This window comes from Sinohyriopsis cumingii, chromosome 18 (assembly GCF_028554795.1).
Source record: "Sinohyriopsis cumingii isolate HCF-2022 chromosome 18, ASM2855479v2, whole genome shotgun sequence".
NCBI lineage: Eukaryota > Metazoa > Mollusca > Bivalvia > Unionida > Unionidae > Sinohyriopsis > Sinohyriopsis cumingii.
This window is the reverse complement of record NC_142978.1, coordinates 74,376,920-74,394,951: the sequence shown is the minus strand read 5'-3', so window position 1 is coordinate 74,394,951 and position 18,032 is coordinate 74,376,920. Positions and strand designations below refer to the sequence as shown.

Below are 18,032 nucleotides of genomic sequence, written 5' to 3'. Positions count from 1 at the left end.
ACATAAACACAGCCACACAGACATTAAAGAGAATATACGAAGTCTCCGTCTTTAAAATGCATTGGAGTGTGGAATATTTTCTTAATTGGATTGCTCATTTTGCAAATAGCTCACCTTTTCCTAAATCAGGGAGGCATTTCAACATTATGCTTTAAAAAAATGAACCACACTTGTACCCTATTCTAGTGAACAAAATAACCATGTTTTGCATTTTATATATGGACTAAAATCTGATTTCAAAGAAACATTGCCACTTATCACGAACTTGCCAGTAATCTTTCATAACGATGACTTGGACATTTTATTCAAGGCATTGATGTGTAATACATTTTGTTCTTCAACACGCATCTCTATGAGTGTACCTATCTCAGATGAATTTGGTTGTTCCATGTAGTTTACTCTGTCTAAATTAGCCGTAATGGGTTCTCCCATGGCAGTGTTAAAAACACTTGACACAGCATCATCCTAGTTATTCTCAGCCAATTAAGTAATCTGTGAAATGCCAGTTGCTTATCTCTGATTGCCTTACCTTTTAATTGACTGCATGATAATCAGCTGTATAAAGTTTTACATGGCCTCTAAGCATGACTATTTACTGTTTGTACATCAGACATATATATATATATATATATATATATATATATATATATATACTTTGGACGTATAGCAATGGTTTAAAATATCTTCTTATTCTCCCACTCCAAGATTACTGAAAATCTTGTTTTCAAAACACGACTGAGATGTTTGGGAGTCAAAAATTGTGTTTTTTGTGTGACACATCATGTTTTCAAAACACAACCGAGATGTTTTGGAGTCAAAAATTGTGTTTTTTGTGTGACACATCATGTTTTCAAAACACGACTGAGATGTTTGGGAATCAAAAATTGTGTTTTTTGTGTGACACATCATGTTTTCAAAACACGACTGAGATGTTTGGGAGTCAAAAATTGTGCTTTTTGTGTGACACATCATGTTTTCAAAACACGACTGAGATGTTTTGGAGTCAAAAATTGTGCTTTTTGTGTGACACATCATGTTTTCAAAACACGACTGAGATGTTTGGGAGTCAAAAATTGTGCTTTTTTTGTGACACATCATGTTTTCAAAACACGACTGAGATGTTTGGGAGTCAAAAATTGTGCTTTTTATGTGACACATCATGTTTTCAAAACACGACTGAGATGTTTGGGAGTCAAAAATTGTGTTTTTTGTGTGACACATCATGTTTTCAAAACACGACTGAGATGTTTGGGAGTCAAAAATTGTGTTTTTTGTGTGACACATCATGTTTTCAAAACACGACTGAGATGTTTGGGAGTCAAAAATTGTGTTTGTTGTGTGACACATCATGTTTTCAAAACACGACTGAGATGTTTGGGAGTCAAAAATTGTGTTTTTTGTGTGACACATCATGTTTTGACATGTATGACCCATTAATAATTAAGACTTGAACACTTAGCTGTCTGTATGACTACAGCAAGAATAATTGTTAATATACATTGGGGTCATTTTTATAGGGAATAGACAATATTATTCACTGGTCAGTTAATTATATATTGTTTGTCTAGTCTGACAACATTGCTAAGCCACATATGTATGTTCACAGTTTTCAGTTTTCTCCGTTTTTATAAAATTAGTGCCCCATACTTTAAAGATTTGTTAGCTTTGAGATAGGTTTTGATGATGAGCAATTACTTAAATTGATTTATAAATTCAGGTGAATTTTTTTTTTCAACCACTTCATTGTTTGGTTCTTGATAGTGAATGCCATTTGACTGAGCAAACACCTGTCAGCTGTTGTATGAGCAACAATTGTACACAGAATACATTGAAGACTAACAGAAAGAAAAATATTTGGTTTTATTGCTCATGGTTCAATAAAAATATATTAATATTTTCAGCTCGTTAAGGCACTGACATTTTTCAGAAATAAATAATGATCAGAATGGAGCAATTGACTATTGAAACAGTTGAAAAGAAAATTTGCAGATAGAAATGTTTAACGTCTTTATTCATATAAAGAAAAGTGCAATGTTAAAACAGTTTCTTTCTTTAAGAATGCGACATATTTTCAGACCCTTGATTAGTATGGCATGAAAACTTTGCATGACTTAAAAATTGCTCAAATTATTGTAAAATTTGCATGAGCTATGTCATTGTCATGTGATATCTGATTAGTTATAGAAGAGTTTCACTGTATCATGATGAGGCAGTGTACTAGAAGAAGAAATTAATTTTTGGAGTTAAAGATGTTTATTGGATAATATTTATCCAGTCATAAAACAGGCACTACCTCCCTGCAGTTACATGCCTGGAATAGTATGCATATCTGCTGCAACAGACACTGACAGATTACAGGATTTGGCACTGATATCTCTATCAAAGGGAAGACCACTCTCATCTGACTTTTGCCTCTGCAAGCAGACAACCGTTTTGCACTTTTGTGTTGCTAAAATGTGGGGGACATTTTTGCTACCTTGGGTGGCGCTATACAGTTTCGCATTTTGCATAGGGTTAGGATTTTAAAGAAAAAGAATGTCCCCGGCTTTCCTCACTGGTTATACTGGCTATTTAAAAAAGACCTTGTATATCTTAGGTATAATGCAAAGAACCTTTAATTCCCTTTATTTTGGTGTATGATTGATGGGTGTACTATGGGTTATAGAGTATACAGCTTGGCCTTACTTCAAATGTGCACCTTTCAAAAAAGTGCTAGCTCTACTTGGTCATTTTCACTTCCTGAACTTCAGAGGTAAATTGTATAAAAAAGAGCCGATAACTTTTTTTACATTTTATATATTTGGTAATTCATTCATTGCACTTTCAGAAGCTGGTATTGTCTAGTCTGGCAAAATTCATTTTCCCTATTTTAATAGCTGCTATGTATAGTGTACTTTAGACTAATTCAGACTGATTTTTTAACACAAGGGAGCAGTCATTTTAGTTAGCAGTGTGCTTAAATCATGTAAAATTTCCAAAAGTACAATATCCAAAAGAAATATCATCCACATTACATTAATGTAGCATAGAGGTATGCAAACATTCTCTCCACTGTGCATGTTTTAAATGTGAACTGCTTCACCTTACATACGTCACTCTCTCAAAAGTACATATTATCTGGTGAGCGCCACCATAAAGAAGATGTAGGTATTATTTTTGTATGATTTAATTATGTTTATATGGCTGAAACATTTAAGTCGCAAGCATCAAAACAATCCTTATGAATAATTCTCCTGCCTTTTTCCACACAGAACAGTATTTATGAGTGTCAGAGTCTCTAACAAGTCCAGCCTACCCCCCCCCATGATAAAAGTGAGCTATTTTAAGAATGCACATTACATTTTGTAAACATAGCAACCAATGTTATGCTGAATGACAGGAACATGAAACTAGCCAGAATTATTTCTGAGATATCAACAATGAATTTTACAATTAGAAAAGGGAGGTAACTCATCAGCTTCATAAAGGTCAAAGGTCAAAGTGTAAAATTTTGCCTATTGTTTAATATGGAAGAAGCGAATTCACTTTCTCTTCATTTATTTTTTTATTTCATTGCAAATAAATGAAAAGAAACATTTTCACCATATATTTCTGTCACTTATTGCAACAGTTTTAAATTTAAGTTGACTCTATTCCTATATTCTAAGTCTTCTAATTTCCCCATAATTAAGGTCACTACTCACACAAACATACCTCATGGCAAATTATGTAAGCAAGAGAAAAATGATTATAATTAGCTTATTTTCATGCTTAACATCAATATGAATGTACCATTTTATTCAGAACATCATACATAATTATATGAAAATAAAAAAAAATAATTGCAAACATTTTTTTATTTTCTTTAAGGTGGCGCTATACAGTTTCGCATTTTGCATAGGGTTAGGATTTTAAAGAAAAAGAATGTCCCCGGCTTTCCTCACTGGTTATACTGGCTATTTAAAAAAGACCTTGTATATCTTAGGTATAATGCAAAGAACCTTTAATTCCCTTTATTTTGGTGTATGATTGATGGGTGTACTATGGGTTATAGAGTATACAGCTTGGCCTTACTTCAAATGTGCACCTTTCAAAAAAGTGCTAGCTCTACTTGGTCATTTTCACTTCCTGAACTTCAGAGGTAAATTGTATAAAAAAGAGCTGATAACTTTTTTTACATTTTATATATTTGGTAATTCATTCATTGCACTTTCAGAAGCTGGTATTGTCTAGTCTGGCAAAATTCATTTTCCCTATTTTAATAGCTGCTATGTATAGTGTACTTTAGACTAATTCAGACTGATTTTTTAACACAAGGGAGCAGTCATTTTAGTTAGCAGTGTGCTTAAATCATGTAAAATTTCCAAAAGTACAATATCCAAAAGAAATATCATCCACATTACATTAATGTAGCATAGAGGTATGCAAACATTCTCTCCACTGTGCATGTTTTAAATGTGAACTACTTCACCTTACATACGTCACTCTCTCAAAAGTACATATTATCTGGTGAGCGCCACCTTGGGAGTCGGAATGTCTGAGATAGAGGATGTGCTCCTAACATGTCTTTCAGGTTTTCACCAGAAGAACTACATGGACAATTAGAATCATCACTTGTCATGTTTGATATGCTTACATTTGTTTCGTTTTTTATTCAAAGACAAACTTTGAGAGCAATATAATATAAGTTTGTATATATTTTCATTGATGATAGATGATTGTATAGGAGAGAAACATATGGCAGATTTTCATTGATGGTAGATTGTGGTGTAGGAACATAATATGTGGCAGATTTCCACTGATATTAGATGGCAGTATATGAAAGAAACTGATGGCAGATTTTCATTGATGTTAGATGGTGGTATTGGAAAGTAACATGGCATATTTTTTATTGATGGCAGATAATAGTTAAGGAGAGTAACATATGGCAGATTTTCATTGATGATAGATAATGGTATAGAAGAGTATATTTAGATAGATAAAAACTCACTAGAATGATTGGAAGAGCTTTCGCATTTTCTTGATCTTGTGCTTTGATGCACATCACATATAGAACATGTGACATAAATGCAGCAATAAGAGATAACGAGACATGCAAACTGCATAGACCAAGATTTGATTTTGCATAATGTACCAGCAGATCTTGGTCTAACCACTTTGTTAGGAATAATCATTAGAACAACAATATAGATACATATCTGCTGGCACATTATATATCTTTGTTTAATATTTTATAATGTTTCTTAACAATGAAGAAAACTTATTCTATAGTTATTTTCCTTGCAGCTAAATATGCTTTTGAGGTTGCAAACCAACAAGAGGAGCTTGAAGAAGTTAGGAGAGATGAACAATTAAAGCTTCCAGAGGACCTGGATTATCTCAGGTTGATTTCCCTGAATAGTCATGACTTTAGCATTATGAAGTTTATTGTTTTCTTTTTTCTTTTTTTTTTATCATCTTAAAGGGTTTACAAAATTGATTCCTTTTTAGGTGAGTCCTTATCAACATGTGCTGTTTATTTCCTTTCATATCATACAATGGTGATAAGAAATTAATTGTTTTCTTTTTAAAAAATGATAAAAATAAAAATAATAATTGTCAAAATTAATTTGAATATAATTTATTTTATTTGTTGTACAAAATGAAGAATTTACTGAAAACAGTTACAAAAAAATTTTTTGTCACATAAATAGTCATATAGTAAAAATAGTTCAGACTTGAATAGCAATATAAAAGTCAAATAAAATTGTTGGACACACCCAACTTGCTCAAACAAGATTTATTCAACAATAGTCCTTCCATTTGTTGATTTTCTGTAAAGTTTTAAAAATCAACTCAATTTTTGTTGAATTTTAGCGGGAAATAAGACAAAGCAATCACTTTTCCATTGATGACAGTAGCATCCACATTTTATTTGATAAGGTTTGAGTTTGCTAATTTGACTAAATCCCTCATTTGGTTTTTCATCATACTTAGCATGAATTTTTATCATGCTATAACAATTCATTCCGTTACACATGCTCATGACCCATTGAGGTCAACATCACAGTCTGACACACCCATTCATCACATGGTCTATTTGATTCTCAATGAAAATGACTTGGACTTACAGTGTGGCTGCCACAGCTGCTGTCTTGAAATTTGTATTATTACTACTCCTCTTGAATTCATTTTCTTAAAGACTTTATATGATGTTTAGCTGGTCCAAAATGCAAACAGTGCCAATCTGACATACATTTTGGGTGCAATGTCAGGCATCTTGAAAATCACTACTCCTCCTGAGCATAATGTCATATTGACATCACATGTGGTTTTCACAAGAAGACTTCATATGATGTCTAGTTGGTCCTAAATGAAAAGGCTGCTGTGTACATATTCATTATAGACATCACAGTGGCCATCTTGAAAATTTTATCTTTCCTCCTTCTGAATGGATGGTCATATCAATATATGCTTTTTACTAAATGACTTTTTTTGACATCTAGTTGGTCCTAAATGAAACTGATGCTGCTCAGACATCCAATATAGCCACCACAATGTCCATTTTGAGATTGTGTCACTACTGAATGAATTGTCATATCAGCATGGGGATATAAGAAAAACTTCTTATGAAGTCTAGTTAGTTGCATATGAAAATTGCAGTGATCTAACTTCTATTGTGACCACTGGAATGGCCATCTTAAGACTCTTGTTATAGCTACATCTCCCCGATTGCTGGTCATATTGATATTGTGCTTACACATAAGACTTCTTATAATGTCTAGTAGCTCCTAGATGGAAATGGTGCCAATCCGATATCCAATATGGACACCATGGCAGTCATCTTGAAAAATTTTTGTTACTTCTCCAAAAAGGAAGTTCTGTGAATATGAGATTTGAACCTAAATTTGGTCCTAAAATTAAAACTGGTGCCAATTTGACATCCGTAGCAGCTAATTTGAAAATTGTGTTATTACAAAAGAATATTGGAGATAGGTTCAGCACTCAGTAGTTAAAATATAGCATTGGTCTTGTCTTGGATTCCTGGAAGTTCTTTTCAGTCAATAGAGTATTCCTTTGAGGGACTCTTGTATAGTAATGACACTTTTTTGTAATATGTCATGGCACTAGCCTTGCAGAATTCAATGAGTACCCACTGCTACTGCAACATTGTTCAATTAGGTCATGCTGTTGATATTTAATACAGTTGACCATATTGGTTTTCATATTCAAAGACATACCATGTCAGATTAACTGCTTAGCTCCAAAGGGACTTACTGGTAGTGAACAATAATCATCAAGGTTATCATGTTTTGCAGATCTTTTGCATCTGTCCCACTTAAACTGACTCCATTTCTTGAAATCAGATTTGACATACTGTAAAGCAGGTTATTTTCAGGGATGTAAAATATGTTGATTTTGTGTTGAAAATGTGTATTTAAAATTTTGGCAAATTATATTGTCGTGATTCTAGATATTGTACAATTTTTGTTTTACTGTGATAACTAAAATTAATTTCAACTCCTTCAAAAAGTTTCAATTTTTGTTGTGAGCTAGAATAGCCAGATCTCTATTCAGGGCAGTTTTTAATGACTTATTTATAATTTAACAGTCAAAAAATGAAGTAGATCAAATTGAGTGATTAGATTATGTCTTTTAATAGGCACGTAAGTGTAATCCATCCGAATTAAGAACATTACAATAACAGTTAATTACCATATATACTTGCCAATGAGCCCAACTGCAAACTGCACAGACCCAGATCTGCCTGCACATTATTTGATGGCCGATCTGGACCTGTGCAGTTTGTTTGGAGTAATCAGTACAGCCAACAACATAAACCCTGATCTGCCAGCACATTATGCTACAGAAGATTAGGATCTTTGTTGTTAACAGTTTAACTCGACTTATAAGCAAGTATATCCAGTGATCTGGGCTGTTCATTGTAATTAGAAAGAAAGCTATTCTATCGAAATTAAAAATAGTCCAATAATGTTTGATGCCACAAATGGAACTATGTCTCATAAGTCATTGAAAAAAATTGAATCTATTTATTCAACAGTCACCTTTATCCAACATTTTTAGTGGCAATAAATTTTTGTGTCAGATAAGTGAGATTAGGACGTATTTTGTTTCAGTTCATCCTTTTCCTCTGTCATTTGTTGAAGAAACTTGATGTGATGTAAAAATGTGTGAATGTAAAATCTTTGCAAAGAAAAGTGTTACTGTTGTACATTTTGTATATTATAAGCACATGTATAAAATTACCACATACAAGACTCTTTAATTTCAATTATAAGTATACAAAATTCTTATCAGGATTTCATGCACAGAAATTAAAATATTTATTCATAATTGTTACTGATATTTTTACTTGTATCTCTCATGACATTCTGGGCCCAAGAATGTTTAGTACAAGGGAAATAACTATTGCCCACAGCCTTTGAAGCTGATGTTTGTACAATGGGATAAACAAATTTAAGTAAGCAGCATTTGTCTCCTTGTATAATAATATTTATGGCAAATCCTGTAGAAATTTGAGCACTCAAAAATGCATTTCATGAATAATTTTTTGGTGTCCATATATTTTGTTTTGCTGGAAATGATTGCATTGAAATCACTGAAATTCTTGAAAAGTCAAGAATAGAAGAATGGTAGATCTGTTTTTATCTGCCCCTGATTATTCCAAAGTAAGTAAATAAATAAATTGTTCCTAATGACATGAGGAATAAGTTAGTTAGATTTTTGTTTATCTGTCATATTCTCAGGGATACTCTTTTCATAACTAAGCTTTACTCACAAGTTAGTTCAGATTCCTTTATTCTTTATTGAAGTATTTTTCCCCATTATCAATATAGATATGCATAAAGTTGAAGTTCAAATAATCACTTCAGTAAATTTTGGAAATAATTGTTTATTTTCACTTTTTGTTAACTATGTCAGGCTTTGTAGTGGAAAAGTTTTTCGCGTATTTGTGGACATATATAAATAGTAATGTGGAAGTTTGCCTCAAAATGGAAATTATTTTTTGATAAGAACAAAAAATGGTACAAAATATTATTAAATTTAAAAGATTTTCATTTTCAAAAAATTGAATTGTCAGTCAGCTAGTCAATGGACTGAACTGCATTGTAAATTATATAATGTTAGGCCAGGCCCAGATTCAGCATACTTAATTTATATCAGTTGCCATTTAAAAATCATAGATATGTGACGCTAGGAAGTAAACATTATTTTTACATAGAAATATATAGCATTGGCAGTTCCACTGAAAGTCACTAAAATGCATATAGTTGACCATGGCATCTTAAAGGGAACCCCAAGAACCTCCTTTAATGATATTACTTTAGATATTTTCCACCAAAATTAGTTTTCTATTAAAGTTAAAAAGTAAGTTTATGCCCTCTGAACAATTTTGTTGCTAATGTGATGTTCACATATGCCAGATATTACATTGCTACCCTCAGAATTCCTACCCTTGATTTTTTACATAATACTCGAAAAGATAAGTGGAAAACAGAGGTATTTTGGAGCTCAGTCAGAAGCTAATTATGACTTACTGGATATATCCAAGTGCACAACTAATTAAAATAATCATGGCATCCAAATTTTCAAATATTAAACACTAAAAAGATCGCTTTTACTCTGAAAACATTTGCAGACTCAACTGTAATCTATTTTCAAAATTGCATAACTTAGTCCTACGGTGTAAAACATCTACCCTGATATTTATGTTGTTTGGGTCGATCAAAAAACAAATATCAGGGTAGATGTTTTACACTGTAGGACAAGCCATAACTGTTATACAATAAGCAGATTAAGATGAATTTTAAATAGTATTTCATCAGTAATTGAATCATCTGACCTGAATATTTTTAAAAATAAGTTGAAAGTGACTTTTATACATAATGCAAAATTTTGAACTTTCAATAATCACTTATCACTATATTTGCCAACTTCATTCTACTTTTACTGGAGATGGAAGTCATTTCACCCAAATATTTACAGTCCAGCTTTAAAGAATTAAACTGTACAGGTTTTATCACAACAACTATTGAACAGCTAGGTAAAATAATGTCTCATTAAAGACATCTGGACCATGTAGACACATCCTTCCTTGTTCTTTGATCTCAGTTTGAAATTTGGTAGATATATACCACATTATGTACTAGGAGGTAACTTTGTCAGTGACCCAGTAAATGAAAAGAAACAATATGCAATGAAGTCAGGCAGGATCTAAATGAATACTAATTTCCTAATAAATATAAAAATAAAGTTACTGTTATGTGAAAGATATCATGCACAATTGGACCTTTTGTTTTAATTTTGATTAAAGATCTTACCTGCTTGGATTTATTGAATGCTTTGTGCTGATTTTGCTATTATTTATGCATGCACTCCGACATATGCTTTTTTTAAAATTTAATTGCTAAAGTTATTAGCTCAGAAAATAAAACAAGCTAAAAAAAGAAGTTATTTGAAGTTGGTTATCACTAGAAGTTTTTATCAATACAATATATTTTTTAGCTTGAACATCTCTACAGATGCCAGGATGAAGTTAGCAGAAGTCCGTCCCCCAACAGTAAGTGTAGATCTTTTATTTTTCCTCTACCTTAAAGCTGCATTTTCTGCAAGGATAATCATAAATCTTTGTTAATGGATAGGTCTACAGAATATGAATTCACTGTTATATTATGCATGAACCAGTTTTTCAGGCATTCTCATGAATTATTGTATCATCGGTTAGTGCACATGGGGCCATTACATTTTCCAAATTAGGGTGGGGGCATTTATTAGAGCTCAATAATGAAGGTTAAAGTTGTTCTTTTGATGTACTCTTATGATGACCATGTGTACATCTGTTGGTCTTTCTGTCATTGAATACAGTCATTGTAAATATCACAGTTAAAATGATCAGTTGATTAACAGATTTTCCCACTCAGCAGCTGGTTGAAGTAGGACTGGTAAGTCTTTGAACTTGCCACCCCGGTATTGTGTCGTGTTTAACACAAAATGTGTGCCTGTGACTCGAGTAATTTGGTTGTTAATTAGAGTGGGGATGTTAATTAGGGAATATATGGTACATGCCAATACCTGTAGACCATCATCATTATAACTGCTGGCAAAGGTGTGTGGCATTAAATGTTTTATAGGTACACTGTGAGCTTTGTCAGACATTCAGGTCTGATGTCTTTAAATTTGCCAATGTCACTATGTATCGTGTACAAATTCAACTTATCATAACTCAAACATTTTTTGGCCCTTTTTCAGGAAATTTTTGGTATACTCTGAAAAAAATGAGTACTAATTCACACTAGGTAAGTGTCGACATACAGTACTGTGATTTTATATGTGCCTCGTCAATGAGTGGGCACATTACATTGTTATACATGACACATTACTCAATATTGAAATGATGAGGAAAACAACTCAAGTATGTGCAATCAGTGCATCAGTGCTTGTTATGAGACACTATTTTATTGGTTGTTAGGTTGATAACAACTTGATTGATGGTCATAAACAGTTTATTGAAAGTTCTTTTAGCTGGAAATGCCTATGCTTGGCAGATTTGTGATTTACGAGAGGTTTTGTCGGCAAGTCAGTAGATCAAAAGTTTCTGCCAAAAGCAAAGTACTACGAGACAGTCCAGGAGACTTGGCATGTATGTGCTTGTCTGTCCATCCATCTGTCCACACTCCAGATTAATGTCAGTGTTACAGTTTTTTTCTGGATAAATAAATGATGGGCTTAAGCAAAAGGGCTCTTTTATGAAATGAATTGGATATATAAAATTAGTATGAAATGAATTGGATATATAAAATTAGTATGAAATGAATTGGATATATAAAATTAGTATGAAATGAATTGGATATATAAAATTAGTATGAAATGAATTGGATATATAAAATTAGTATGAAATGCATTGGATATATAAAATTAGTAAAAATGAATTGGATATATAAAATTAGTATGAAATGCATTGGATATATAAAATTAGTAAAAATGAATTGGATATATAAAATTAGTAAAAATAAATTGGATATATAAAATTAGTATGAAATGAATTGGATATATAAAATTAGTAAAAAAAATGAATTGGATATATAAAATTAGTAAAAAAAAATGAATTGGATATATAAAATTAGTACGAAATGAATTGGATATATAAAATTAGTAAAAATGAATTGGCTATATAAAATTAGTAAAAATGAATTGGATTTATAAATTTAGTAAAAATGAGAAGTGGACAAACTTCCTATCATATGGTAAAGCATCAGGATATGACGTGACGGTTAACAATACTTGTACATGGTTTCTGCTTTGCAGACCATTTACATGTATAGTCTGTTTGCTCTATCTTGAGTAGCCATCTCACCTCTGCCTGCGTCGGTTCGAGTCTAAGATTCAGCCAATGTGGGTATGTGAGAAAGCTTGCCAGTAGCTTCTCGTGGGTTGGTGGTTCTTTTCGGGGTTTTCCTGGGTTCTTCCTCCACCATTAATACTGGCCGCCATATATAGCCTATTGTGTGCTGAAAAATGGCGTTAAACCCCACAACAACAACAACTATCTTGAGTAGCGATAACTTCAGTTTTCTCAGACTTATATAGTCCAGACATTCATGAGCTGATTGATTCGAAGTAATCCTTGCCATAATCCTGTATCATGTTCCCAGAGGCGATGTTAAAAAATGATAGATGGGCTTTAGAGAAATTGTAACAAAGGTGTTGTACAGTGGCTTTAACAATGCAAGGACAAAAGTTTTCATGATGTGATAATACCACCTTTGTCTTTCAGATTGCAGCTGCAAGTAGAATTCCTGGAGTCACACCTGCTGCCATTATTTCCCTACTTAGACATGTCAAATATTCTTATCCAAAGCTCAATAAAAGGTGCTGATGTTTACTGGTGTATGCATGGATAATGTGCCCACCACAGGCCTGCTGATGAAGCTGTGGAAATGTGCCGACATTCAACATAGAATGCATGGATGATTTCAAGCCTGCTGACCCTACTGTGGGAATCAGTTATAGTGGTGAAAACACTGATATCTAGCAGAAATTTCTCTTGTTGGCATTAACAGTGTGAAATTACAAATCTTAATGTGGATATGTGTTGTCTAGCTCCTTGCTAAAAAAAATTGTAGATTTTATGTTAAGAAAACATTTGTACTAATTTTTATTACAAAAGTAACAAGTTTGAATCTCATGCTTCACAGAATTCAAAGACTTTTCATGAAGATATTGATGTTAGTAATACTACATTAAAGTCAAGATCAGTTATAGCCAAGTGGGACAAGAAATGTAGCAGTTTCTTTATAATTCAGCTATGTGTTATGAGTCTAGGCTCTTACAAAGAGTAACAGGAAAAAGTGAAGACAACAAGCTTTGTAAAATTTAACAAATAATTTATTTTCATCGAATGAAAGTGAAAAAAGAGAGAAAAAAGAACTTTATGAATCAATTCCAAAAATAACCTAAGAATTAAAAAACAGAAGTCCTAGTACTAAAAAGTCCTGAATGAAACTGAGTTCGAGTCCCAATGAAATCCAAAATGGAAAGCAATGATGTCTGTTGTAACCTTCAAAGTGTAGCCATGTCAACAGTTTCTTGATGAATCATAGAAAATATTCCAATTTTTAATTCAGTATAACTTATAATAAATGTCTTTATCCAAGAATTCTGTAGGAGCTCTTATATATTTCCAAGGAAAAGAATCACTTGAAATTCAGTAAAATACAATTTCAACTCAAACTGGCCACAACATATGTTTGGAGCTCGACTGACTAATCTCTATAAAGACAACAGTTATAAGACTAACTACAACGCAAAACAGATTCCTGAATGGAGGTCAAGAGTTCTTCTTTCCAGAAGGAATGGAAATTTGTTACATGATAATTATCACGTCATCCTGGTATGGCCTTGACTTAACATAATAATTCTTACTCTGAGAAAGAATTTCAGAAAATTAAAAAAATTGTTTACCAGACTATCACTGGTTCTGAATCAAGGTCAGAAACTAGATACAGTGTTTCTATTATTAGTTGTTTATCAAAAACCATCAGGTCAAACAGAACTGAACTGAATTTCTGGACAATGTCAAGTCCAATAAATAAAGTTACATTACAATAGCATGTAATGGAATATAAAAAATTACAACTTACAAACAAACAATTAAATTAAATCAAATATACATAACATATGAATTCATGTAGCATATATATATTTATATCATTTACATGTATGGACGGTGATCTGATGTACAGAGTGTAGATTTTACCACAAAATTTATATTTCTTTATGTAGGCTTTGCTACACAGTAGCAAGACATCGCCATATGTACTTGCTTTTAAGTCAAGCCAAACAACAACCAGCAAAGATCCTGACTTGAAATAGCATAATGTGTCTGCAGATCAGGGTCTATGCTGTTTGTTCTACTGATTACCCTGCCAAACTGTACAGACCCAGATCTGCTGCCACATTATGCAATGGCAGATCTAAATCTGTGCAGTTTGTAGTTGGACTCAACTCATAAGTGAGGATATGGTATACATTGTTGGCATATGTACCAGTGTAGAATCTTGATGTTCATCTTTTAGTCTTTTTGTGCCATCTTTTGAGTTTCATGTCATGAAATCTTGATAGCAAGTCAACTATACACTTGATTCTGGAAGAAACTTTGTATAGATATTGAACACAAAATTATGTGCAGAAATGGAAACTGTATTAATTTGAACTTTGTTGTTGCTTAAATTCATGGGCCACTGTTTATGAGACCTCTAAATTTATGGTGTCTTACGGAACACTGTTCATGAGATATATAAATTCATGGAGTCCTATGGAACACTATTTATGACACCATTAAATTTGTGGGGTCTACAAATCACTGTTAACAAAACCTTATGGGTCCTATGGATCATTATTCACGAGACCTTTAAATTTGTGAGATCCTGTCAATTTTAGCAATGTAAAATCCATGAAAGGTGATACTACACAAACAAACCCTAATAAAGACCTTTAAAATCTGATTGATTATGGGCAATAATAGATAATTCAAGGCTTTGTTTTTTCATGTTGACTTTCACTTTAAATACATGACTGTTATACTTCATGAAATTGTTGATATCACAGATGCCTATTTATTTACAAAAGACGTAAATGCCTGAATTTCCATACTGTGAAGTCTCCCATAAGGTATCAGTTTGTACAAGGTACCATTTTCAATGAGGTATAAATTTTCAAGAATTCTGTGACTGTTGCAAGCTATTCAATGACCACTCCGTTTGCCTAGTGGTTAGAGTGTCCACCTCGCATGTGGGAGGTTGTAGGTTCAATCCCCGGCCGAGTCATACGAAAGACTTACAAAAATGGTGCTAACAGCTACCTCACTTGGCGCTCAGCATTAAGAGGTTAGTGTTAGGCTAGTCGGCCTGGTGTCAGGATAATGTGATTGGGTGGGACATCATGCTACATGTCTGCAGCATGATACCCCAGTGCTAGACATCACTATAAACTGCCACACTGCAGACATCGTAGCGATATGACTGAAAAATTGTTAAAGCTACATTAAAACCCAAATCACACAAGTCATCCAAAGGCCTGAAAAGCATGATCTTTTTGTTGAAACAATAGAACCCTTTCCCAAATGACGAATTTAAGCACCAACAAATTAACTATTTGCCAAACCATGAAAACTGGTACCCACAAAATGCATTTATCACAATATTTTTTTACCGACTCTTCCAGCTTAGCTCCATTACATAATTTCTTATGTGCAATATGTGCTTTTTTTTACAACTGCTTTTTGTTATAATACCCGTTCCCATATACAAATCAAAAACGGTAGATTGAGCTGTTTAATTCATTAGATAAATAACTGCGCTTCTTTTAGAAAGGGGCTTTTGTAATGTTATGCAGTAGTAAATGTTATACTGGTTGGTGTGACCCGTGCCCTACCCTCCTTTTTCTGAGCATCAAGTTGAAAAAACATTAGGTTCCAAAATGTTAACTTTGAATATAAATAAATCAGAATCATCAAACTTAGAAGAATGCAACTTCATTCCCTCTGCTAGGATGTGAAATTGTAAGAAGATATGATATATGCTTTATTGTAGGTATGGTTTAATGGACTGATTTTTGCTCTACTTATTGATTATATTAAACTGTATGAACCCAGATCTACCAGCATATTATGCAGATTGGAGTCCATGCAGCTTACAGTTGGATCTGACTTACACACGAGTATCTATGGTATTTGTTTTGCAAGTTCAAGATTTTGGGGCTTGTAACACAGAAGCATGTATTGTATTGGTTCTAAAAAGTGTTGTATCCAATTTTGGGGCTTGTATGGAATTATATATGGTACCATATATACTCGTTTTTAAGTGGAGTGCAACTGCAAACTTTAAAGATCCAGATCTGCAATCCCATAATGCACCAGCAGATCTGGGTCTGTGCAGTTTGTTTGGAGTAATCAGTAGAGAGAGAAAAAAACAGACCCTGATGTGCAGGCACATTATGCTACATAGATCACAATCTTTGTTCTTTGCAATTTGATCCATGTTATAAGCTAGTAAATACAGCATTTGTTCCATTTGGAAAAATGTGTTCTTCATCAATTGAGAAATAGAATTATTAACTTTCAAGTAAACAGTTGAAAATAAACATAATGATATTTATGGTGAACAAAAAGACTCTTCCTATCTTCCTTAACTCTTGCATTAATATTGATTATTTGCATAATTTTAACCGGATTTTCTGTGATCCTTCATCAAAAGAAGGGTCTGTGTAACTTTGATTTTAAGACGATTTCAGCTACTGGTATACTAGTTACAGTTATGGTACTTTATCAACATACAATAAGTATTTTAAACAAATTTGCTGTGAAACTTCACCTTAACATGGGACCCCGAGTGGCCGAGTGGTCTAAAGCGCTCTCCGTTACGGATCACTGCCATCTCACCTCTGTCTGCGTAGGTTTGAGTCTCGGAATCGGCCAGTGTGGGTATGTGAGAAAGCTTGCCAGTAGCTTCTCGAGGGTCGGTGGTTCTTTCCATGGTTTTCCTGGGTTCTTCCCCCACCATTAATACTGGCCGCCATATATATCCTATCATGTGCTGAAAAATGGCGTTAAACCCTACGACAACAACAACAATCACCTTAACATCTTGGACATGGATTTTCATCAACCAATTTTGGCTATATCTTACAGAGTTATGGCCCTTAATTTAGATTATTTTTATAAAAAAATTAATTACATTTCTATTTATAAACAAAAATTGTAATAATTGATGATGAGCAGATTTTGACCATACTTATGAGAATTAATGCCCATGATAAGATTGGCATAGGCATTCAGCATGTCCACCCATGCCAAACCTTATGCATACTCTGTCATCAATATTTTTTTTTTAAATTCCAACTACTTCTTAGCTTCATAGTACTGAATGACATTTTATGACTAATAATTACTTTATCCTTCCTTTTAGCCCAAGTTGTAATATCAGTAATACATTATCTGTTGCTGTTGCTTCGATGGTATTTTTCAGTGATGAATATACTCCAACCATAGGACAAAAATTCATCCCCCGATTAAGATGAACCTGAAGATTCCAAAACACTGGATCTCCATGCATATTCTTGCCCACGAGTACTGCCCCTTCATTCTTCTCTTGTTGACATGCTGTAAGGTCTGCATTGTTTATGTCATCAAAGATTTCACATTAGCTTTGTAGATCAACAAGCAAAGTTTAAAATTTCTCTTGTTTGCATATTCTTCATGAATGTTGGGCTTATACCTCTGTATTTTACCTATTAATTTAAGCTATCATGAGAATTATCAGCATTTATTGCATTTTGTTTTTTCACACCTTATATAGGGTATTAGTGATTCAAATTTGGTTGAGCATTTTTCTAGCTTTTAGGGTAAGTATTTTGTTCAATTTTCCTTATTCTTGCATAAATTTCAGTCTATGGACTCGCCTTTATCCATTTCCTTTAATTCACATTACCTATATTGTGAATTGTGCTATCTTTATACATGGCAGGTCACAAACCACTTTTTAACTTGATCAACT

The 18,032-nt window shown here is 33.0% G+C and overlaps 1 protein-coding gene across 2 annotated transcripts in view; it reads left to right on the top strand.

The window, feature by feature from the left end:
- Positions 1 to 13,064, top strand: part of LOC149776990 (5-taurinomethyluridine-[tRNA] synthase subunit MTO1, mitochondrial-like) — a 281,547-nt gene extending 268,483 nt beyond the window's left edge. For both annotated transcript variants that reach the window (XM_089941729.1, XM_089941728.1), the window contains 3 exons: positions 5,266 to 5,362; positions 10,486 to 10,540; positions 12,755 to 13,064. In XM_089941729.1, coding sequence (XP_089797855.1) covers positions 5,266 to 5,362; positions 10,486 to 10,540; positions 12,755 to 12,856 — 254 coding nt within the window. In that variant the 3' untranslated portion in view covers positions 12,857 to 13,064. The remainder of the gene's footprint in view (positions 1 to 5,265; positions 5,363 to 10,485; positions 10,541 to 12,754) is intronic.
- Positions 13,065 to 18,032: the final 4,968 nt, after the last annotated feature.